At 35.4% G+C, this 26361-nt stretch overlaps 1 protein-coding gene across 15 annotated transcripts in view; it reads left to right on the top strand.

Moving 5' to 3' along the window:
- Positions 1-26361, top strand: part of LOC149806795 (uncharacterized protein C1orf87-like) — a 76918-nt gene that overhangs the window by 16597 nt on the left and 33960 nt on the right. For 4 of the 15 annotated variants that reach the window (XM_089957818.1, XM_089957744.1, XM_089957859.1 and 1 more), the window contains exons 4-10: positions 1506-1532; positions 3243-3290; positions 11551-12003; positions 16839-16972; positions 19791-19877; positions 21845-21880; positions 24477-24533. In XM_089957818.1, coding sequence (XP_089813944.1) covers positions 1506-1532; positions 3243-3290; positions 11551-12003; positions 16839-16972; positions 19791-19877; positions 21845-21880; positions 24477-24533 — 842 coding nt within the window. The remainder of the gene's footprint in view (positions 1-1505; positions 1533-3242; positions 3291-11550; positions 12004-16838; positions 16973-19790; positions 19878-21844; positions 21881-24476; positions 24534-26361) is intronic. The other 11 variants (XM_089957792.1, XM_089957768.1, XM_089957750.1 and 8 more) reach the window with 10 other exon arrangements.

The following is a 26361-nucleotide window of genomic DNA, read 5'->3' as shown; positions in this document are numbered from 1 at the left end:
AATCTAATTTGTTACCAATTTTATTCAAACTAAAATGTTATAAAATTAACTACAGGGATGATCCCGTTAGAATTGTCAAGAAAGTGACAAGTACGTGTGCTTATTTAAATGATATTAATTTCGTCTTAAAACATGCAGTATTCAGTTTGGAAGGCATGACGGAGTTATCTTCAAAAGAGAAGAAATAGTGTAATTTCCTCCCGTAAGAATGTTTTGTATCTAGAACAAGTATGAGTGTGACAGCGGAGATGACTGAAAACATGACCCATCACCTTGTACTTACTGCAGATGCAAAACAACTGCCACGGCTACAAGTACTCGTTTCTGTCAGTAACAAATGGAAACTACTGACAATACCCTCTCCGCTTGTACAAATGAACAAGGTGACTGTAAATCATGTGGTCTGAAATCTGCCCCTTCGCCAGTTCTGAGCTATTGTTTCCCCGTAGGCACGTTCATATGCTGCTTACATATATCAACGTAAAAGGAGACATTTCAAACCCGTTCCATGTGCACAAAACAACTTAAGTACTTTATAGATCATAAATTAAACACTTTTGCGCGAAACAGATCTGATACTTTTTTCTTATTTGGATTAAGTTTTGATGCAATGCTTCTGGTGTGCCACGAAGTCATTAAGTTTTAGTAGTTCTGATTGGTGGTAGTTATTTTGCACTCAACATGAACAACAACCAGTCAGTACTGAATGTAACATATTTCACTGCGTGACACATCCTAAGTGTAGCCTACATATTCAAACCAAGTAGACAATATATGAAGCAACAGAGAAACTTCGCGTAAAAGTGGTTATTGAATGATGAGTAAAGTATTTAAATCGGACACGAGGAACAACTCTGGAACGTTTTCCTTTACGTTGATATATGTTATCGGTGGCTGAACATGCTGACGGAATAAAATAATTGGAATGGAACTGGCAGGTGGAGGTGGTACAGATTTCAAACCACGCGAGTTAGTCACGTTGTGATAATATGTAGAAGGCAAGTGGATCTTTCTTGTCAATAGTTTGTTGTTTTATTTTTTTTAAAATCCGACAGAAGTTATTGCATATGTCTGCCACAGCTTTCTCACGTCAACTTAAAGAATAAAAAGTCAAATAACTAATAATTATTCACTAATGTTGAAGATTAAAGTAGCTTGTATAGGGTACGTATAATTTTTTTATCGATTCTCACCTCTTGTATCAATATTGGTATCGATATGAAAAAGTATCGATGTACCGATATATCAATTAACCATTTCATCCTTAACTTTTAGAGTGTAATTTTCTTTGCCATAAAATGTGTATAACTTGGGCATAAATTTAAATGCAATTAAAATGTGCCTTTTCAAATATGTGATAAATGCTAATTGACCTATATCTGCCCTTTGTACAGTTTAATATACGTCCTATAATTTAAATAAACAAAAACAAAAACAAATACCACTGAAATCTTATTGAATGGTGATGGTATCACTGTGTTTTGATGCTTTCATTTCTGGCACAGGACTTTAGCACATATCCGAGCCCACGGGTAAATATTTCTTGTAATTAGCTTTATCTTCTGAAGTCTCCCCATCTTTCCCTCTCTTTGTCTGCTTTTTCTTGTCGCACAGTTAATCTGGTTATTTCCCTTGTTTTATATGATCCGCTACCATTGCACCAACGAATTATATCACCTTTTCTGGAATTTTCCTCACTTTGAGTTTATGCAAGAGTAAATTTGCTTCGGTTAATTTCGATTATTTTAAAAAGTGAAAGGCTGATCATTTTTACAGATATATATAAATTTTTAAATCGTTAAATCGGGCTTCACTTCTTTTAACATTGGCTAATTGGTATTTTATCTTATAAAAATGAAATGTCCTTCCTTTAAAAAATCATCTATGTCATACGAAAGTTGTAAACGATGAATATTGAACATATACACCAATATTGTTCAATAGCGATACGATAGACCTTTAAACAAAGAGAGATAACTAGACTCTTGGATCTGGTCTCAATTAGTCCATCAGAATATGAGCTGCCTTTTATGTCTGGGGCTTAACAAGTGTGCATTTTGGCACAGAGGAGCAAAACTATACAGAATTATGGAATCTGGATGTAGCCTGCTAGCAGTACTACAAGTTATACAGCTTCTTCGCGATATTCATTGATTACAGTTCCCTTTCTTGTCATGTACCTTCTGTGCTCGCTTATAAGACGAATCCACATGCACGCTGCATAGACCCAGATCTGACGTCTCATAATGCGTCATCAGATCTAGATCTGTGCAGTTTGTTAGGAGTAATCGGTTGAACAAAGCACATAGACCCTGATCTTCAGGCACATCATGCTTAGGCAGATCAAGAACTTTGTTGTTTGCAGTTTGACTCGTCTTATAAGACGATTATATATGGTAATTATTTTTGTATTATTTTTATTTAGTTTAAGTCTCAGAGACATTCTGGATAATTTTGCTTCCATGTGTCAAAATGTTAATATTTATTTGTCTACGTGTGTCACTTTTTTTTGTGTGCGTGTCACTTCATTGTGTATGCTTTTGTTCTGTCCCTTAAGAAAGATCTTGCTTTAATGTTGAGATGTAGGTTTTTCTTTCCTCTGTTCTCTCGTTATATAATATGTATGCTGTTGGCTTGCATTCCCACTTTATTTCTTTAAAACCCCTTTGGAATTTAGCACACATACAAGGGTTAGTCCGTTGATTGTGTGGGTGTTTTACATACATATACACGCACGCACATGCACGCATGCATATATATATATATATATATATATATATATATATATATATATATATATATATATATATATATATATATATATATATCTGTGTGTGTGTGTGTGTGTTTCACTCATTCCTATATAGTCATGAATCGAAATGATCGTGCCAATGTGCTCAATCGTATTGTGCCATTAAACAACACAGTAGTTCTCACGAAACGACTCAAGGAGAGCATTGTGAACTATGGAGCATCCAGAAAAAGTAGATAAGAAAATTCTGCTACGTATTGTGTATCTTTAATACTTACTTGTTATCATTCTGTTTAGTAACGTCAAAGTCTGGTAACCATTATCGCTCTGTGCGTTACATACTTATAAAGTCTCGTAGTGACCCAGGCGTAGCAAATGTTCTAATACAGTTTTGCAGAATGTTGTGCTGCATTTATGGGTTTTGTGTGTTTTGGTTTTTATTTCTTTTCCAGTACTCTGCCGTGAATCTAATAACATTTTGCCTTTATAGGGTACATTTTGCTGTGATCATGGAATCTGCAAATATTTTCCATGTGAGGTATACAATATTGACATCGTAGCGATGAGCTTTTCCAGTATATTTTTTTTGCATTTAAGCTGGAATCTTAAAATTCACTGGCGCTTATTTATTATTTTACTACTTTAGACATGCATTGGATTATTGCAAAATATGCATGTACATCTTACAAAATTAAAAAAGTAAAAATTCAAGTATATTGTTAATGGGGATATACATGCTCATACACACACACACACACACACACACACACACACACACACACACACACACACACATATCACAAACACAAGAGTCTTGTCAAAAAGTCCTATTGCAAGAACTACAACGTTAGTATTTGTACACCCTCCAGTTTGGTTGTATCCCCACCGATTTAGAAACAAAAGGTCTCAAGGATGTAAAAAAAAAGCACAAAACGTAGTTATTTATTTTATTGATTTATAGTTTCTACCCAGACTGTCGCCAAGGGTCCCTTAACGCTGTTGTCTTATTGGTGTTTCAAAGCAAACGGAAGCTCTCCATGTAAATAAACAGACAGAGGTGCTCACTGTCCTTTTCTGGTTTCTTGAACAGTCCATTTGAGTAAAAACTGTGTCAACTGTGTCGTCTGCGTCCAATATTTGCAATGTCTTGTTTTAATATTTCTAAAACCAACTGAACAGATAAACAAAGAACTCTTGTATACATGTATTCAAGGAGATGTAACTCCAAGATTTACGGAATTACTGAGATTATCAAAAAAGACGGTGAACTACATCACATCTGTTCCTTGAAAAGATAGACTCGCCCATACAAATATCGCGACCGTGTTATTAAAGAAACTCCCGTTTTATTCGAAATGCAAAAAAGTTAAAAGTGTTTGGGATGACCTAGCAGCAATCAGGTTAGAAGTTATAAACCAATGAATGAAACTAATAAGTTCTGTGCATTTTTATATCTTTGAAGCCTTTGGTTTATAAAATCTTTGGAGAGAGTACAAAAAACCCCGGCGGGTATGCGAATACTAAAGTCATTCCCAACGTACAATTAGTCCCTCTCAAAGTTACTTCCTTTCGACTTAATGCATTTCTATCTTGTAATTCAAGTCGTGGACACGTCACGTGACATCATTCATAATGATCCGGTGATTGCATCCCTTGGTTCTTCTCTTATCTGCTTTCGTAAGGTTTTCCCAGTAACGAATCTTTGAGTTTAACAAAGGCAGAAGCTGCAAGGAGTAAAATCTGGTCTCTTCGGTGGGGGGAGTGAAGGTTTCAAACAACAAAGTTTTGTAAGGTCAGCATTACAAACTTGTATGGATGTGTTGTGTGGGGGTATCCTACTTCAAAATGAAGCCACCCGTCAGTAGATCTGGATACTTTTTGCGAATAACCTTATGTAATTTTCTCTGATTACTTTGCCATAACATTCAGTCTTCAATGTGGTGTTCTTTGTTAGACGATTCACTCTGGTGTTCTCTGTTACCACATAGTTCAGAAGTATCCCTTGTGTTGTGAAGAACATAATGGACATAACCTTTCCATAAGATATGGAAAGACATGCTTTCATTGGCGATGGCGAACTGGTGTGGCTTCATACATTACAGAATGTACTATTTTTGTTTAAAGGGATGTCCTTGCCCTGCCTTTTCTGATATCATCTTGGATAGTCCCCCTACAATCAATGAAATTTTTATCCATGTACTGTCAAAGATATAGCAAGTGCTTTAGGACAATAAACATCATTCTTATAGTTTGAATATACCTCCCAGTTTGTTTGTACCCCTCCCCCAAGCGATTTAAAAGACGAAAAATACAGAACTTAGTTCATTTATTGATGTATAATTTCAAACCTGATTATATGCAGGTAGGCCCTAACACCTTTGCGCATTCCAAAAGGAAGTTTTCAGCATAAAATACGACTCGGTTCGCCGGTCATTTCTAGCTCGTGGACAAGTCCGTTTTCAGCGAAGGGGTGTGTGGAGTGCTACACATGTATGTTCATAGAAGGAAAATGCTACGTTGTCGGCTTCTGATATTTACAAATCGAATCAAGCAAAGGAAACGAATGACAGCTACAAATTTGTTTTTCACGTGGATTTAACAAGCGGTGTAGTTTCTAACTTCATGTGTGCAAAGGGATATAACTCTAAACTCTCAATATTATGGTAATTCACGTAATTATCCGGCTATTGTCTGAGGAAAATAGATTTCCCCATAGTGTATGAAATATCGTGTTGTGTTTAGTATGGAAAGTCCGTTAAGCCAGAAAGTTGGAGACGATGCCAGTTTAGGGTCACTGGTCAAAGTCAGGTTAGACATTATAAATCCGTGAATGAATTGACTAAGTTCTGTACACTTTTTATCACATTAAAGATTTCTGTTATTGAAAATCGGTAGGGGTTACAAACAAACGGGGAGGTATATTCAGACTATAGTCAGCTTTTCTGTATGAAAAGGATGTTCCTAAGGTTGCATCAAATTGTCTAATTAGTCTCTGTTCGAAAACGGATTCGTTTGCCACTTTGTCACGGCGTCAACGTATATATCGTAGCAAAATGACGTTACTGAATGACACGATCAACATCAAATTGAAGTTGCGTCCTAAAACTTCGACGTTTTCAATAATAGGCAGGGGAATTTTTACGAGGTTGAGTTGCTCTGTTTAGAAGATGTTGCATTTGTTCTAGAACATTTCAATCAACCCCCGTGTGTGTATATATCACAACTTTTTGGAATTTCTGACTTCTTTGATTAATTGCCACTTTTTGGAATTTCTGACTTCTTTGATTAATTGCCACTTTCGATACATGGCAGCATTAATCTCTTCAGTAATTTTGAAATAATTTTAAGTATGATAGCCAATTCAGTTAAATCCAATCCATTATTTTTACATAGTTAAAACTTCATTTGGGACTGGGATGATATAGCCAGCATTGTGCTGATGTGCCGTTAAACCCTTTACATGCATGCACACTTAATTCAATGTGACAAAAACGTTTATGGATATTTTATTTTATTTTGTTTTGTTCTACCTTGAATCCGACAACGTAATGGTTTATTTTTTAAAGATAAGCGACCCTTTTCAAAGTTTGCCTTATTTTTTAACCAGCTTTCTTTCATGCTATCCTGCTACTTACGGAACAATTATTTTACAGCACGCTTAAATCCTTCCTATTAACAGTCTCACGTTTTGCCAATTATTTCTTATTTTGTACTATTTTACAACTTGATATTTATTTATTTATGCAATGCAGTAGGCGCAAACAAAACTTCACGGTTTGCCGTTTCAGATTCTGTAGAAGGACAATTTTATATTAGTGCTATCTTGTCTTTATTAAACTGTCATTTTTCATTTGTTAACATAGCTAAAACTGTGGCTAAAAACAGAAAAAATAATATTCGATAATCGCATGCCAAAATACCATATTTAATCACTATACCGCGGTTTATCCTTCCAGCTTCTATAGTACGACATTATTTATGTTAGTGCTATCGTGTCCTTAAAATGTAATTTTAATTAATTGTTAAAATGGTTGAAAGTGTGCCTATGAGCAGACAAATTAATCTTTCATATTCATATGCCAAAATACCGTATTTGGTCACTATACCGTGGTATACTCTTCTAGCTATTATAGTTGGAAAGTTTTCATTTTACTGCTATCGTCTTCTTAAATTGTAATTTTTTTCAATGTATAAATAGTTGAAAGTGTCGCCAAGAGCAGACAAATTAATGTTCTATAATCGCTTTCCAAAAATACAGAATTTGAACATTATATCGGGCGCCCAACCACAAACAGCATGAACCTATGCCAGATATTGCATAATGCGCTGACAGATCGCGGTCTCTTTGTTAGTTCTACTCAATAGTTAAATGAACAGCGCAGACCCATTATAATGCGATGGAAGAGGGATCTGTGCAATTTGTAATGGCTGTACGTCGTACACGGGTAACGACGTACCTATGCTATTACTGACATATTCGTCGTATTATGCCGAGTTTTCTCAGCCCTTGTTTTCTTTCTTGATATCCGGTTGGTTAGCCGTGGTGACACATGTAAGACAGAACACGATTAGCATGGTTCCCATCTAGCGTATGTGCATCATGCATTTTTGCCATATTACTTCATGTGAGCATGATTGCTTCGGTAGCACAGTGATTAAGCGTCCGCCTCGGATGCGGGAGGTCGTGTGTTCGATCCTCGGCCGAGTCATACCAAAGACTTATAAAAATGGAACTAACAGTTGCCTCGCTTGGCGCTCAGCGTTAAGAAGTTAGTGTTAGGACTGGTCGGCCTGGTGTCAGGATAATGTGACTGGGTGGGACATCGTGCTACATGTCTGCGGCATGATGACCTAGTGCTAGACATCACGATAAACTGCCACACTGCAGACATCGTAGCGATATGACTAAATTGTTAAAGCTACGTCAAAAATCCAAATCACACACACGCTCAAGTGAGCACAGCAGAAACTATACATTGAAATTAATTCTAATTAAACAGGAAGACAAATCTTACATTACTGCATTTACACATAGATAGAAATAGGTAATTAAGTACCATTGGAAAAAGCAATTAATCTTTATTACATATTGTTTAAATTCGAAAGATTAAAATTTAATTTTGAACTAAACCCCTAAATATGTAGTTGTAAAGTTGAAGCTACACAGCTGTAACACCATGACCACAGTTGGAACATCCTCTGTCATATCCGCAAGGTCGACAAAAAAGACAGCGGATATAATTGGCCGCCATTGAGAACTAGGTTCATAACTACGTTTGTTCACACGGCACATTGTAGAGACGAAACCCCGCAAAGTCAATGTCGGATAGGCCTTTTCAATCACAACATATGTTGTGCAATCTGCTACTGGCGAATCACCAAACCCCACACGTAACTTCGAGGCATATCTTACGGATCATACCTCGAATGTATGTAGATAGCTGCTATTATGACCACCTCAGCTATTTACGAAAGAAGGATTGACCGAGGAGTTGCGAATGCATGGACCTATTTTTAGCTCTACTGGTCATAGACCAGAAGAACTTATGGGATGATATGTCGCCCGTCTGTTTGCACAAGTTCCTTATGGATGAAACTCTGCACGCACACATTCATCATATTTTCATATAAGTCACAAATCAAATTAGTATCCATTATTTACGCCACATAGAGCATCCTGAAAATCTTGCTATCGCTACAGCATAGATAGTCATATCAACATGAGATTTTCAATAAAATACTTCGAGTTGGTCCTGAATGAAAGTGGTGCCATTCCAGTATAGCCGTCACATCAGTCATCATGAAAATCGTTTGAAGGCCATCGCTAGTCTGCCTAGATGTATGGTCTTGTCAACATGGGGTTTAAATAAAATGCTTCTTATTATGTCTGTTTGGCCCTAAATGAAAATAATGCCTATCTTATGTCTGGTCGCAACAGCGATCGTCTTGAAAATCTTGTTATTGCTACTCCTCATAAAATAAAAGTCATATTGACACGAAATTTTCATCAAAAGACTTCATATGATATGTGACCATCTGTTATCCAATAGGATCGCCACAGCGGCCAGCTTGACAATCGTTTCGCCATTACTGCATCTGAATGGAAAATCATATTGACATGGTGTTTTCTTACCAGCTTGAAAATCTTATAGCCACTTTTCCTGGTGTTTACTAAAAGACTTCTTATAATGTTTTGTTGATCCTTAATTAAAATGGAATTGAGCTGACATTCAATAAGTGGCCATCTTTAAAATCTTGTTTTCGCTACTCTTAAATGCTAAGTCATTTGGATACGGTTTTTCCTCTCTCTGTTTGTCTCTCTGTTTTTCTGCCTCTCCGTCTCTTTCCATAAGAGGCGTTCCTATGGTGTCTAGTTGGTCCTTAATGAAGATAACTTACCATCAGGATGGCCACCATGATGAAAATGCTGAACATAGTATTATCTATACTAGTCCCGGAAGGAATTGATAAATCAATACGAGTTTTGCACCATTAGACGTCTTATGTTATCTTGTTGGTCCTGAATGAAAATAGCTCTGGCGTACATCTAATATGGCTGCCGCGATGACTGTCTTCCAAATCTTGTTGACACTGCTCCCCCTGAATAGATGATCATTATGACACGGGATTTTCATCGAAAGATTTCTAATGAAATCTACCATGTCATAAATGAAAATGGTGCCAAGCTAACATCCAGTACACACACCACTTCAGTTCATTCGAAAATCTCGTTATTGATGAAGAATATCAGAGATGATGTGTTTTGCCCAATGGAGCGGTAGTCCCATCGAGGGACTCTTGTTATAGATTTCAAGTGCAAGAGAGACATGGATGTCGCATTTCACCTTGCAGGCTTATGGCCGATAATTTCCGTCTGGTCGGTCCTCTACAAAGCCGTTTAAGGAAAGTTATAAAATAGAATAGCTTCAAACTGTCAAGTGGTCTAACTGAATCTCTCGTACCTCTTTCTCCCCCCTCTATCCAGCACTACAGTAAGATATAAACACTTCACACACACACACACACACACACACACACACACACACACACACTTGGAAAAACATACGATTTATCTGGAAAATGAACAGAAGCAAAGTTTTCCGTGGGAAAGAGATTTCTGGCTACTACAACATGTCTCCATGTAGGATTATTTCTTGATTCACTTATATCCACGTTGCAAAAGGCTAGGAACGTTGGTGTCAATAATAAGATTTAAATTTACGACTGGAAACCGCTCCTTACATGGATTAGTATCACTCTTAATAGGCCGGGGGTGGGGTCATGGTAGGAATGGGATCAGGTAAATATCTAGCATTTATTTACTGCCAATTCTGGTCGAGTTTGTAAGCTAGATAGCTTGTGGCGTACAGTGATTTAGTTTCCTTATCATGATACTGAAATCTATTCTTTGGGTGGCGCGAAACGGGGAGGGGGAGGGGGCAAACAAGATGATTTACAAACAATGATTGATTGTGTTGCTTTAAAACATGTTCGCCCACACCGACCAAAGTTGTTCGTGCGATGTTGATGGCGAATCTTGTATTACTACGCGTTCCTTTTGTTTTGCATTGCGTTTGTTTCTTTTAAATGTTTATATGGTATTTTTGGTCAACCGTTTGCTAACCATTTTATCACCTAACAGCACTGGCCTTAGCAAACGCGAGGCCCGATTTGTACCATTTTGGCGGGGACCCTTGTATTTACGCGCAGAGCCTCCTGTGAGCACGGCATTTGGAAACAAACCTTTAAGCAAGTTTTGTATGATATTGAACTTAAAAGTTTCTTTCATCGCTTTAAAATTACTTTCTCTCAATAGCTGTATTTTTAAAAATTACTAACGCGCGGGGCCCCTGTGAACGCGGTCAAGTCGGTCTAATCGGCCAAAGCTCGGGCCTTTCTCCTAATGGCCTTCTGGCACTGATAATTTTGAAAGTTCTTCAGCGTCTTTCTTAAACATTTTTTTTAAGATACTCTAGCTGCATACTTTTAAGACCTGCATACAATATTCTCTTTTGCACTTTTGAAAAAAAATCATATTACAATGATACGTTTTTTTAAAGCTATTGTGCTTATTTGTACTTAAAAACGCGAATCAGCCATTTGTCTATATTTTGGATTCGCGTAATTTGAAAACAGGTCATTCGAAAAAAGAATATGAAATATTTTAGCACATGCCAACCATACCAAAGGCACAAGAAAGAAACATATTGATTCTAACGTTAGATTCCATTGTTTGAACTTGATCCTCAAGGTTCACGAGCAGTACAAACAAAAAGATCAAGTAACACAACCATTTTTAGTATTGAACTCTCGGAGATAAGCATGGTACTTTTACAAAATCTCTAGATATACGCGAAATACAATATCGTTTTATAAATAGAAAATGTCGCGTAAAAGCTACTGAGATTTTCTGCTTGGACAATTCTTTAGTTATATGGCAAAATCTGTTTGACAAAGTTCCAGATCTTTTTAAAGTTTCATTATACGTAGAAATACATCTATACCTTTTGTGACACGTTTTATTATTTCAATAAGAGAAAAAATACTTCCCAAGCTTAATACAGAAGGTATAATAATGTTTGATTCGTGATAAATAATGAAAATATTGATCGAATTTTCTTCTGTTTGACTGTAAAAATGTCTCAGAATCTAGAATCGTTTCAGAAACCAGTCTCAGATGTTAAACATATTGGTATGAATCATTCCATTTATAATGTTTTCTTTGGTATCATTTGCGGCATAAAACTGGTCGATTTTCTTTATTACTAATTTTAGTCTTTTTTCAATACCATTCAAAGCCAACAAGTTTAGCACACATTCGGCCCGATTCTAAAAACGTCAGGCGCAAGTTAGCTCCCCTCCAAGCCAACCGAAGTAAGAATGACATGTCAACAGTGTTTGAACCGGAACAGTGGACAGGTGGAAAAGCCGCTCCTTTAGCTGCCGATACCGAGTACAAGGCACATTACAATCCTTTTGCCGACACTGACAACATGAATGGTTACATAGATAACCGAGAGGTAGATGACCTTTATAGCTTAGTCCCCAAAAAGGTCTTACTTCCAACGGACCCAATTACGCTGAGCTCAAGCGAACAGAGTTTGTTGAAAAGACTTATTGCGAAAGACCTGGAAAATGTCACCTCGGAGAGTCTCAAGCAGGTCTACATGGATGCCTGCCGTTATGATCGTCCAGCACTTACTGGATGGTGCGACATGACACATCTGGATAACGTTTTCAAAAGAAATGAGGTAAGACAATATTGATATATAAAACCTATTTCAATACACTGAGTGCGTGAGAAGTGAAGTTGCCCACAATGTTGTCCAGCTCATAGAATTATCATCGCGCTGACGTTTCTGCATCTAGAAATATCGTCTGCATATTCCTCGTGTAAATTCTTCAAATACGACTTCATCCTTAAATGAAAATTGAAAATATTTCTCAATGCCTTCCGAAGTATGACCCCAGTCAAAACTTAAGACAGTAATTAGGCCTCATTTATATATTTTTTATAATGTACAGTGAAGTGTAGACTAATATGTTCGACTGCAGTAATGTTTGTAGTTTGTTGAAAACAAATCCATGAATATGACTTGACGTTTTCCCGCCTGTAATCAATTTTCTAAAACGACGACATTAATTTTTGCTGAACATTGAATCAATCGAAGCTTGCACTTATAGAGTAGTTTACTTGAAGCTTTGGGCATAACTCTTGTAGATAACTGTTGCTATGGAGACATAATACGACATGAAGCTTTTATATAAATGTTGCTATGGATACCTTATACAACATAACTCTTGTAGATAAATGTTGCTATGGATACTTCATACGGCATAACTCTTGTATATAAATATTGCTATGGATACTTTATACTGGAGTAAATTTTACTTTTCCACTGCTAATCCATTTATGATGAATATCATGGAGAGCCGTTTTTTTTGTGAAAAAAAATGCATAATACAAAACAAGAAACAGTAACCTAAATATAACCTAAATATAGAATACAATAGAAAAAATGTATATACATAGGTAATTTTTATGAATGATAATACACATTATCAGTGAATAGATCCAAATTAAAAATAGTCTGCCTGCCTGTAATGTCTATTGCTTGCACATTTATTTACTTTTGGATAACCTAATCAAGTTATGTTTAATATATATCGTGAATCAATATCGTGATTGTTAATACAGTCAACAGGCATGCTGATAGTCGTCTCCAGAGCAAGACTTATTGACAGATATCTCCAGAGCAGGACTTACTGACAATTCTGTTTAGAGCATGACTTATTGACAGATATCTCCTGAGTTTACTTACTGACAGTTATGTCTAGGACAGGACACAATGACAGTTTCTCCAGAACAGGACTTAATAACAGTTATGTGTAAAGCAGGACATATTAACAACTATCTCCAGAGCAGGTCTTAATGACAGTTATCTCTGGAGCATGATTTATTGACAGTTATCTTTAGAACAGGACATATTAACATTTATCCACAGAGATGGCTTACTGGCAGTTATGCCTCGGGCAGTGTAAATTGACAGTTATTTCCAACAAGACTTTTTGACAATTATGTTTGAGCAGGACTTACTGATAGTTATGACTAGAGCAAGGCATATTGTCAGTTTTCTCCAGTGATGAAGGTTTTGTGCAGTTATCTTTATATCAGGACAAATTGACAGTTATGTCCAGTGCATGGCATTTTGACAGTTATTTCAAGATCACGACTTATTGACAGTTATCTCTAGAGCAGAACATATTCATAATTATGTGTAGAGCAAGATTTACTAACAGTCCTTTCAAGAAAATGACATTGACAGTTATCTCGAGAAGAGGACTTATTGACGGTTATGTCTAGAGCAGAGTTTATTGAACAGTAGTCTCCAGAGCAAGGATTATTGACAGCTATAACTAGAACATGACGTATTGACAGTTATCTTCATTACAGGACGTATAGACAGTTATCTTAAGAGCAGGACTTAATAACAGTTATCTCAAATGAATTATTTACTGAAAGTTGTATCTGGAGCAGGACATATTGACAGTTATCTCCAAAGAAGGATTTATTTTACAGTTATCTCCAGAGCATGAATTATGGACAGTTATCTATAGAGCAGAGCTTATTAACAGTTATATATCGGTCAAGACAATTTGATGGTTATCTTCGAAAAGACTTTTTGACAATTATAGGACTTGCTGATAGTTATGCCTAGAGCAAGGCATATTGTCAGTTATTTCCAGTGAAGTGCGTATTTACAGTTATCTCTAGATTAGGACACATCGATAGTTATCTCCAGTGCAGGACTTATTAACAGTTATTTCAAGGACATGACCTATTGACAGTTATCTCTAGTGCAGAACATATTGATAATTATGTGAGAGCAAGACTTACTGACAATCATTTCTACAAAATGACATTTTAACAGTTATCTCCAGTGCAGGACTTATTGATAGTTAATCCAGAAGAGGACTTATTTGGGAGTTATGTCTAGAGCACAGGTTATTGAATAGTACCTACAGAGCAGCTATCTCTAGAACATGACGTATTGCCAGTTATCTATAGCGCAATGAGTATCGACAGTTATCTCGAGAGAAGAGCTTATTAACAGTTATCTCTTGAACATAACGCAGGATATATCGACAGTTATCTCCAAAGCAGAACTTATTGACAGGTATCTTTAGAGTGTGTCATTTTATCAGTTATTTCTAGAACAGGACATAACGACAGTTATGTCTAGAGTAGGACATACTGACTCGAGAGTTGCCGGCTGTATGAAAATACATAATTAACTGTCAGGTTGGATCTATTATAACAGTGTACGTTACAGTGACACCATCAGAGGGTGTGACACCAAAAGAACTGTCTATAAAAATTTTGAATTTTTATGCAGGAAGGGGGTCCATGGGGGCGACACCATGAGTTACCGCACTGGGTGACACCAACCCTTGTGACGCCACTGGTGCGTTAGTTGTTTCAATTTTTTGTATATTTTTTTATTATCTTTTCACATTCTTATTTGCTCCCAGACTGAACGGTTTGGCACATAGTTTAAGAATATTCCACAACCTTCGAAACATAGAAACCATACACCATGAGTAATAAATCTTTATTGTCGTCTGCTGTCAGATGAAAATATCAAGTTTCCGTTAGCAAATAGGCTGGTGAGTGACACTTGGACAAGCGTCTGGAAACGAGCCAAATGGCTTCCAGTACATTCTAGTTTTGGCTTTATTTCAACTCTTAAGCTTTTGGCTTCTCTTCTACGGAGTACTTGAATCAGCCTTGACACTATTATGTAAAAGCCTACATCTTAAGTTTGGCATGTACATTATAAGGGTATCAATTATTTATTTTATGATAAGTGTCATTGACATCTGTGAATTCCATTACACGCATACAAATGAAATACCAATAAAAGAGTTAAGTAAATACTGTTATAAAATATCTGATTACGTTTGGTTTTCTTGTCAATTAATTTTGTTCCAAAAGTATAAAGTCAATTGCATTAAATTCATATATGTTCCTCTGATATCATCTGCGGCTTTACCTCTATCTGCATCTCACTAAATCAAAACAAAGTATTACTAACATTTGCCTGAAAGCGATTAAATTCTTTCAATTATTTTTAATTAAGCCATCCTTCTTTGTCAACATGCCAGAAGTATTATATCCGTTTCCACCACAAGTTCATCATGCGGGCCCGATGATGTAGAATAGGTCAGATTCGCCTTCCTGCACGTCCTAAGAGATTACTAATCGAGACGACCTCTTCACCCGTTAAAGTGCATTATGGTGATGCTCCAACTGACATAATTTCAGACATTTAAACTTTTTAGTGCAGTTATTATTTTCTTTCTTTTAAATTTAACTTTTGTATTTTAACAATATACCATTTACTGCATGTTTTCTGTTTTGTGTATATTTTAGCGATACATAAACTTACTGGGCACACATTTGTCATAATTGTGCTGATGTGTCCTTAAACCCTATACATGTGTACACATTCCACTGCAACTGCACAGCTTTGTTAATGCTGATCTCGCGCAATGCATTTTGAACCCAAAATATAAATTGGTTACCATGACTTGATTTTAATCGAGAACATCTGATGAAGATTTGATTCCGACGGTGATAGAGTCTTCAGACTAGAATGAATATATGCTTTGATGGTAACCGAAATCTTCATGTGACATCGTGATTATGTTTTGGTGGTAACACGTATCTTCTTGTGACATAGTGATTATGTTCTGTCTGTAACGCGAGTCTTCATGTGACATTATGATTATGTTCTGGTAGTAACACGAATCTTCATGTGACACTGCGATTCTGTTCTGGTGGTAACACGAATCCTCATGTGACATTGTGATTCTGTTCTGGTGGTAACACGAATCCTCATGTGACATTGTGATTTTGTTCTGGTGGTAACGAGGGTCATCATCTATTTATGATCAGGGTTTATTCTTCTGATGATTAGATCTTCAGCTGCGAATAATGATGTTTTTGTAAGGTAATGAAGAGCTAAAAACGGCAAGTGTATATCCTGAAATACTTGGGATCGTCTGATGGCAATTAAGGATGTGTTTTGATAAAAATTGGCTGATGCCAGTAGAACACGCTGTAATAGTAAAGATGGTTCGATGAAAAGACGATATTGTATTTTGTAATAGTAGAGGTCTAATAATATACAGTAAATATTCAGGATACAAATATATATAATCTCAGGAAATTAAGTAAAGTGTTAAATATCAGAATTTGGCCTACTTATGATCAGAGAAATGACACACTTATTTTAATAGCATTGTACCCTTTCCATGATGAGCGTGGTCATCTGATTAATGACACACCTATTTTGATAGTATTGTCAATGATGGGCGTAGCCATCTGAGTAATGACACCGGTTTTGATAGTATTGTACCCTTGCCATGATGGGCGTGGCCATTAGACAATTATAACAAACTGTTATCGTGGCTTTCGAATGCAGATGGAAGTAGCAAGTTTTTACTGTATCAGTAACTGCTTAGTATATTAAAAATTTTACCAAAGATTTCTGTTCACCCGAGTTTTCTATTCCTTGCGCAGGTTTACATAAGACCAGACAATTTGCGAATTTTGATCGCACAGTTTGTCTCTCCCAACAGACCTGGACAAGTGAATTACGAACAAATAGTTACGTTTCTCGGCTCAGCCAGAAAACTGAATGATACTAAGGAAAGGTAAGTAGAAGACAAATCTCTTGAATTGGAAATTTATCCAACTGTGTTATAGTAGGAATTATAATTAGAATATTTATCCAACTGTGTTATAGTAGGAATTAGAATTAGACTATTTATCAAACTGTGTTAAAGCAGGAATTAGAATTAGACTATTTATCAAACTGTGTTATAGAAAAAAATTAAAATTAGAATATTTATCCAATTGTGTTATAGTAGGAATTATAATTAGAATATTTATCAAACTGTGTTTTAGTAGGAATAGAATTAGACTATTTATCAAACTGTGTTTTAGTAGGAATTAGAATTAGACTATTTATCCAACTGTGTTATAGTAAAAATTAAAATGATACATTTTTTCAATTGTGTTAAAATAAGAAGAATTAGAGTTAGAATATTTTACCGTGTTATAGTAAGAATTAGAATTGAAATATTTATCCAACTGTTATAGTAAGAATTAGAATTGAAATATTTATCCAACTGTATTATAATAAGAATTAAACTTTTAATAATTATCAAGATGTGTTATCGTAAGAATTAGAATTAAACTATTTATCCAAGTGTGTTATAGTAAGAATTAAAATTATAAATCAATAAATATGTGTTGATTGAAGCAGAAAAAAATAAAAAAAAAGAATTAACTGTCGAAGTATTTCGGATTACTTTTACGTCAATGTTAGTTTACAATATTGTATTAGATATAGTACCTTGTACTGTTATTTGCATCCGATTACAACTTTGTGTTTGATAATTACATATTTATGCAGGAGGATAAGTAATATTGTTGCGATATTGTTCGCATTGTCATGATGAAATTTCATGCGATGTCACCTGCGTCGTAACGTCTACATCAAGTTCATCAACCGTGACATTTGCGTTTTATGATTCATTAATTTGCATGATTTTACATTGCATGAAATATAATACGTTATTCTTACTTTCTTTAAAACCAAGATTTACCTTATGAAAGGATAATATGATGGATAAACGATTCGTACTCTGGTGTTTCATAACCAGGAGATATACCCTGACTGACTTGGCAGGAAAATAGTTCCCTACATTATAGTCGGCCTGCCAAGGGATAAAAATCTCGTATTTTTTTTATTTTTTTTTTTTGTATTGATGGCATTTGTTTAGTATAACAACAAGCAAAACCTCATTTTGTAACTGAAAATGGCCTGGTTATGGTAAAGGTGGGTGTCACCTCGAAATCGCCCCTAAAAGCGGTCATAATTTGTTTCGAGGTCAAGTAAGTAAATATCTAACGTATAGGGATATTTTAGATGATGGAAAACGTAAACGGTTTTGACATGAATGTCAAATTATTCATGAGATCCAGAGTGTTGAAAGTGAAAATGGTAATTTAAACTTTCTTGTCGATTCCTACGCCAATTAAATTTATCTGGGGCACACGGTAACGAAATAATAATCCAACAATTTGCATGATAAAATATTCTTGATAGCGTTTTCTGTGAAATGGTGTCGATGATTGATCACATCCTCAAAGGGTACCACGAAGAACAGGACACTATTTACTGCAATGTAGATAAATGAAACCATGGTATGCTTAATCATTGCTATTGAATATTGTTTTCTAAACAAGAACGTTGTGTAAAGAGGAATATTGGTGATGTTGGAGAGAATTTTAAGCAAAGATTTCGATAGTTACAAAAGAAAAATCTGTCCGATAAACTTGCAGTCTTTATCAGTTGGTACTGTCACATTAGTCCAGTATCATATCAATATACCCACTAGAAAACAGCATGAAGCTGACATTTCGTCATTGTGTCTCCATGGTGACAAAGCTGACCATATATCAACAATAACCTGTCCCCACGTTTTGTAAGGTAATTACAATATATGGGGTTAAGTATTTAAAGAAAGAAAACTTCTGGTTAGTGGCAGCTATTATAAGTATTTCCTTCCATGCTGGATAGAATCCTCTCGAAGTATCATTATTGGCTGAGACGGATGCCACTGAAGATGCACCTTGAGGATGCTATCAAATATGGATGCCAGTTTCTAATAAAAAATGCAATCAAAGTAATTTTCCATTTCGAAGGTGTTTTGTTATTATTTACGAGCGCAGTCTGATGCGCGACAATAAAGGTGCTTGTTGGACTTTGAAATCAAACAAATCTTAAATTTATTGATATTTTTTAAAGTCGGACAGGCTAATAATCATATACGATTTTGATTCACTGTAAATTCTGTCCTTGAAAAGTTGTCCAAGGATTTAAAAAGAAAATACTGCCAGTATTAGCAGCTTTCATGAAATCGTATGATTTACTTTTTTTCCTCGATCCCAATGAACTTTTGTATTTTTCATTATTCCTGTGTTGAGCTTTTTTTGGCCTTGGGTTAAGTTACCTCGAACGTCAGTTTCTTAACATGTATATTATGTATTTTAATGTAATGTTTGACCAGATTTATACCTTTCTGGCTGCGTGAAATATAGCTATAAACACATTTAACTTTATTTTCACCATTCGTTACTAGATTTGTTAGCTCTGTCAACACCAAAGTTACACACTCTCAAAGCTTTTGACATTATTTGTCAAGCCATTGCACTTGAATAAATATCGAATCTGTACTAAAGGAATCACTTTTTTGAGTACGAACGTGCATGATGTAAGAAGAAGGTGGTTTTGATACGTTTGAGAGGGTGATGATTCATATAGAATGCTCGAAATAAAAAAAATATAAATATATTTTATCTACTTCATATAATGATATGTCAGTTTATGATAAACTTTGTCTCACATCGCCGTTACTAGGTTTGTAATGAAAAGTGTTAATACATCTACATTTGACATTGCAGTTTAAGGTTAAATCCTGTTATTCCACCACCAAATATGAGACACACGTGGTCTCCGCAAAGGTCGTCGAGGCAAAATTCCCCTCAGAGGTTTGATTTTGTTTGCCTGTGTCACTGCTACTGTTCGCAAGCTTCACAAATGTCTCTTCCCGTAGTTACTGTAACCCACCCCTCCCGCAGTATTAGATAACTTTTTTCTCTTCATTCAGTCCTTGCCCTTGCACAACAAATGATTCCTTGCCTGGCACCTTTGACCACCTTCGAATTTCATCTTTGAGAAAAACTGATTTAGCAATTTTAGCATCTATATGTTGACATATTCAGACTGTTTTTAATAGTCAGAGAAAACACAATTATATTTTTATAAAGGAAATAGCATCTTTAGAAACTAATTAGTTTGTGGTAGTCCATCCAAAGTGTCAAATATCCTTCGGGTGATCTCTGAGATTGTTAAAGCTATATTGACCTCCGGTTTTTAATACTTTCAACGTATGCTCGGTGGGTCATTAGTACTTGACTAATTCAATTGTTTTTGATGGAATGGTAAAGTCCTTTTTTATAATTACAAAATAATCTCTGATAATTATTTCAAGACATTTTGCAAACTGAGAATAAAACTGGTGATCCATTAGTGGTGTTAATTGTTTGCTCCTCTTTGTTCTAATTATCTCCCACTCACCGCAAAATCAGTTTGCTTAGAATGCATGCAGAACTGTCGATTGATTAATAATTTATTTCGAACTAAATTAAATTAATTTTACTTATGATGAATTATTCTTTCGTTGACCAAGACTTAGAAATTGATTAGATTGCACACCACGCCCGAATCCTTCTCCTATTTCATGCATGCCCTTGTAGTTCAAGTTTGTGCCCCTGCCGATACTAGTAGAGTGTTCTAACAAAGACTACTATTTGTTCTAAACTGTGACATGTTTGGCTAGCTTTCTAATGAATTAAGTTGTATAAATTTTCCTAATCCTGACTTACTTTTATAACCATTATACCTTTTGAATATATAACCCTTCCAGTACCAAATCACGGATTTCTTTGTAGAGGAATGGAACTGTCCAAGTCTTGCCGATGTTGTGCACTCGTAGTGACTCAGTCAATTCCATACCCACGTGTAGTTTACTCTGTGTGACATAGTCATCTTCTTATTCTCAGATCACAATGTAAATAATCCTTTTTAAACTAACTAATGTATTAACTACATGTGTGTATATGTCCAGTAGTTCATGTACTATATTTCTGCGTGAAAATACTAACTTCCGCGGATAACTATGCCTCAGAGATGCAGATCATGTACTGCAGTAATGCCTGAGAAGAAAGACAGAACTATTCCGGATGAGATTTGAACCATGGTGATAACACTAAGATGTTAAACCACGTTTCTCGATGTAAGCGAACAAGAATCGGCGATTTCCTTTACAGAATTTCGTTGATCTACTTTTTTTTCCAAACATTATTACAAGCCATATATTTGAATCTTAGTGCTTGAAGGGTTTATATATTTTGAAGTGTCGGTTTTATTTTTGAAGCAAATATTAGGACGCAATTATTCAATCGAGTGAAATGCTTAGGTGTAATTTGAAGTTATTTTAACCGCAGCGTTGTTTGTACTGAACACTGCAGCAGCTGCTGATTTTGATGCAAGTAGTGCTGCTACAGATACCGTGCTTTCTGATTTTACATGACATGTTTGCTTTGTTTGTCTCAGGATGGATTACTTGTCCGTAACTGACTATTGTGACGTGACTATTTACTGCTTTTTCATGAACCATCATTTTGCTTCCGCCTGCCGAAATCTAACATTATTTTGATTTGATAGTTAATTCTGATTATGTGATATAGATTCGTTTTATTGTATTTATTGTATTTTATATATATATATATATATATATATATATATATATATATATATATATATATATATATATATATATATATAGAGAGAGAGAGAGAGAGAGAGAGAGAGAGAGAGAGAGAGAGAGAGAGAGGAGGGAGAGAGGTATCTGTTATTGGTTTGCGATGTTTTAATCATTGTGCCATTCACTCAGGTCACAGGTTTCCACTCCAAAGCAAACCCAGACACGGTAATTAATTTCTTTTCCGGGTAATGCGTAGCTATTGAACACATTTAATAAGTTATCCAGGCTTTCTGATTAATCCTATCACTAATTTAGCATATATTTTGGCTTTTAAACTACGCATTTTAGTTCTAATTATTGAATTTAATGTAACTTTTTATTTAATCTGATCGAAAGCTATCTGATCACTACAATTATTAACACACAGAAGGACACTTTACACAATGTACTGTTGGACACCACGTGTTGTATAAACAAGTTCACCAAGCTAGGTATTAACTTTTCACTAACATAACTCATATAATATTTATTAGATATCGTTAAAATTATGAAATTGTCTCAGTTTTAACTGAAGCAACAATCTTTGCCATTGTTTTAGTTAATTACGAATAGTTTAATTACGAACTATTATGGAAAACTGTGGGCATATTTATTCCAAATGCTTCTGCACTGCGCCACCTGATGGCATTAATCAGTTTGGTAAGAAAATTTCAATGTGTTCTGATTATACCTAATTATACAGCCATTGAAATTGCTATCACTGAAAGGGAGATCATTTCTATTGATGTTGATATGAAAACTTATATCGTTAACTTAAATCTGAATATGATCAGAGACGGGTATATATCCTAAGAAATAATGACAACAACAACCACGACGACAACGACAAGGAAATATATCAAATATAAAATATATTTAATGCATTCTCAAACACATGTCAAAAAGTTACTCGTACACAGTTAAAAACATTAACACAGCACTGCACTATGTTACACACAATTACTCGTACAATATTTACACACATTACCACATCACCACACTGTCACACGCGTTTACTGGCAAACAACTTCCCACATTACAACATCACTGCACGGTCACACAGTTAATCATATAACTAATCACATTACCACATCGCCACAATGATATAATACATATTAAGGCAGTTACTCGCAATCACCTTTCGGCATTAACTGCCCGACAGTTGCTCAAACACAACTTACTACATAGATGCACTGTCACACAGTTACTCGTACACAATCTACCATACTACAATATCGCTGCACTGAATCACACACACATTCACTCATACACAATTTACCAAAATACCACGTCACTCACTAGTCATAGTTACTCCTACATAACTTACTACGTTACCGCTGTACTGTTGTCAAACATGGGTATTCGTACTTACCGCATTACCAGGTCACTGCAGTATGTCAAAAAGTCAGGCAATAGAGTGTCTAATTTGGGGGCGTGAAAGGTTGCCCATTGCTAATCATGTTTACGACAAAAATGGCTTTTAAATTAATTAGATTATGATTAATCCAGTCTTAATCTGGGAAGATATTTTTACGCACGAGGTTTGGGCGACGCTCCATTCCGTCAAATGTCGCGATTTTCCCCTAACCTCTGGGTGCTCTAGAATGGGGGAAAACAATTCCTGAATAACATTTTGTTTCATAATTGTCAAGTGCATGAGTAAAATATTGTGTATACTGACTATTTATGCAGCGAATGCGAGGAATTACACGTATTGTGCGGCTTTTGCATGAGTTGGCATTATTATGAAGTAAACCATACCAGGGTTACACACACATGAAAAAAATGGCTGTTGAAAACATGTTAAGTTTCTTACACCTTAAGGACACTTTGTGCTGAAAAGTTTGTATTACATTCGTTTTTTCTTTGATGAATTCAGAGATTAAGACGTACATTGAAATATACAGTTAATTTTCTTTTTTAAGTTGAAATATACATACTTCAGTTCAACAGTTCATTTTTCTGTATCCAGTTTATGAAGTTGAAATATACCTGCTTGTTTACTGTTTATTTTCTGTATTCAGTTTTTGAAGTTAAAATATACATGCCTTAGTTCAGAAGTTTTTCTGTATTCAGTTTTCAAAGTTGAAATATACATGCTTTAGTTCAACAGTTTATTTTCTGTAATTAATTTTCGATTTAGCGTCATATCAAAGGCATTGTGCCGTAAAGCATTATAGATATCAAAAAGAAGTGTTGTTTCTAAAAGTGACATTTTTCCACGTTTTTAAGAATGACCAAAACAAGATAAGTACTAAAATAGCTAGTCTATAACTGGGAAATAAAATAAAATATGGGCAATTTAATGCATTTTGTAATTGTGGGTAAGTTTTTACTAGCGTGAACAATAATGCTAAATATTTTATCAAAATATGAAATATTTAAGTATTTCCACCAATATAATGCGTTTACCTCATGATTGTCGTAATAGATAATAATGTAGTCTTTTGAGTGCTATTGAAATAGATATGCTAAAGTGTTGTGTTTCTTGTAATTGTATATCATTTTTACCTCATATTAACAATGTCTTTGGTTTTACAACTTGATTACTACTTCTCGGCATGCGCAAAAGACCAAACCCTTATAACAATTCACTGGCGCAGATGCATTGATATCTCATTTTTGAAAAGCTTATGTGAGGATACTTATTTTCTTTATATATATATATATATATATATATATATATATATATATATATATATATATATATATATATATATATGCAAGACTTAATACATTTAAGATTTGTTTCAATCTTTCATGTCCATTTTGTATTTAACAGGCAGTATGACGAAAAACCCAAATACTACAATTACAATAATGGTCAACCTGCTTCGCCGTAAGTTTGGTAGGAAATTAACCATTATTATCTAACTGACGCTTTTATTTTAACTTGCGGCTCTGTTTTGCAGATATCAAAGAATTTAAAAATAGATAAGATTTCTTGTTGGTCGAAACACATAGGTGAATCAGACATTATTCATAATCCAAGATTGTCATTCTCTGATTGAGTCATTTCCGAATTATTTTAAATTTATTCATGAAAATCGTATTGACTGTTTGAATGCTTCATTACACGTGATTCTCAAAGCTGTTATGTGTAATGATTATATTCAGGAACGGCCTTAGCAAACGCGGGGCCCGAATTGGATCATTTTGGCGGGGCCCCCTCGATTTACGCGCGACATTTGGAAATAAACATTTAAACAAGTTTTATATTATATTGAACTTACAATTTTCTTCTCTGTAGATATATTTTTAAAAATTACTAACGTGCTGTGAGCGCGGGGCCAGATTGGGCCAAATCGGTAAAATTGGCCTAAGGCCGGTCCTGATTGTATTCATCCCTCAAGTTACAGAGGCTAAACGAATAACTACCAGGCAAGTTACAGAGGCTATACGAATAAACACCGGGCAAGTTACAGGGATTATACGAATAAATACCGGGCAAATTACAGGGGCTATACGAATAAATACCGGGCAAATTACAGGGGCTATACGAATAAATATCAAGCAAATTACTTCTTCTGATCGATCAATCATGACGATATCTGATTGGTAAATACCAGGGGTGAGGTCAACGATAATTTAAAGATATCAATACGCCAAAATAACTCTGCCATTGTGATTCAGAAATATCTCTGTTAAGAAAGATTTTATAATGACTCATTGACATTTTTGTTTGGGTATGTTTCATTTATTTTGCGGGTTTGTTTTGGTTGTCCTTTTGTTTTTAATGAAAGCATAGGCTTTGCTACTCCTTCAGTGAATCTTAGGAAATACTTCACAATGTACAAGATTGGAATTCATCTGGAAACGTGTCCAGATCAAATAAATAAAACTGCGTTCGTTTTTCGGGGGGTTGGTCCTTTTCTACAACAAAATTAGTTTTCTCGTAAACTTGGACTTATTCTTAGCCTAATTCGATCATTTTCATCAAAATACAGTTAACTGGTCGGATTTTGTTGATATATGTATTCAGACCTATTTTTAATCTACAACACATTGCTTCAAGAATCTGGATACATTTACTGAATTGCCGTTTCTCTTATATCTTCTATCCTTATCCTTCAAGTTAGCATCTCTACATCAACAATGGTAGCAACCAGCAATGCAGTTATTTTCATCTTTGGCAGATATGTTGCGCGCGTGTGACAGCTAAACTATTTAGGACTTTCACTATTCTATGCGTTCTGACAAGAGTTTAGTCGCGTTGAATGTTAGATACGTACAATAAAAGCATCCTCAAATAATGTCAAGACCTTTGGTGAGTCTCGATGGTTCACTGTTTAGTGTGCTCGACTCGAGACAAGTTAGTTGTGGGCTCCACACACCGGGATCGGATATCGTGGTGAGTGTCTGGGCAAGACACTTTGCTGTAATCACATAGGCACGATATAACCTTGTATATGTTGATGTGCTTTTAAACACAAAAGTAAAACACACACACACGTCTCACATGCCCACATCACAAGCTTTCTCACATGCCCACATTGACATATGTTTGAAGTGAGTGATCTGTAAAGGTGAACACCTTCAACCACTCGGTCCCCCGGGGTCCCCGATGTCATGCGAAAGTTCTGCAATACATCGTTTCTAAAATACTAATACCTACTAACGCATTTAGCAAGTACTATAGTTGGCACACAAAATATATATTGCATAAC

Source organism: Sinohyriopsis cumingii, chromosome 1 (genome assembly GCF_028554795.1).
Source record: "Sinohyriopsis cumingii isolate HCF-2022 chromosome 1, ASM2855479v2, whole genome shotgun sequence".
NCBI lineage: Eukaryota > Metazoa > Mollusca > Bivalvia > Unionida > Unionidae > Sinohyriopsis > Sinohyriopsis cumingii.
Note: the sequence above shows the minus strand (reverse complement) of the source record. Positions and strands in the feature narration are given on the sequence as shown.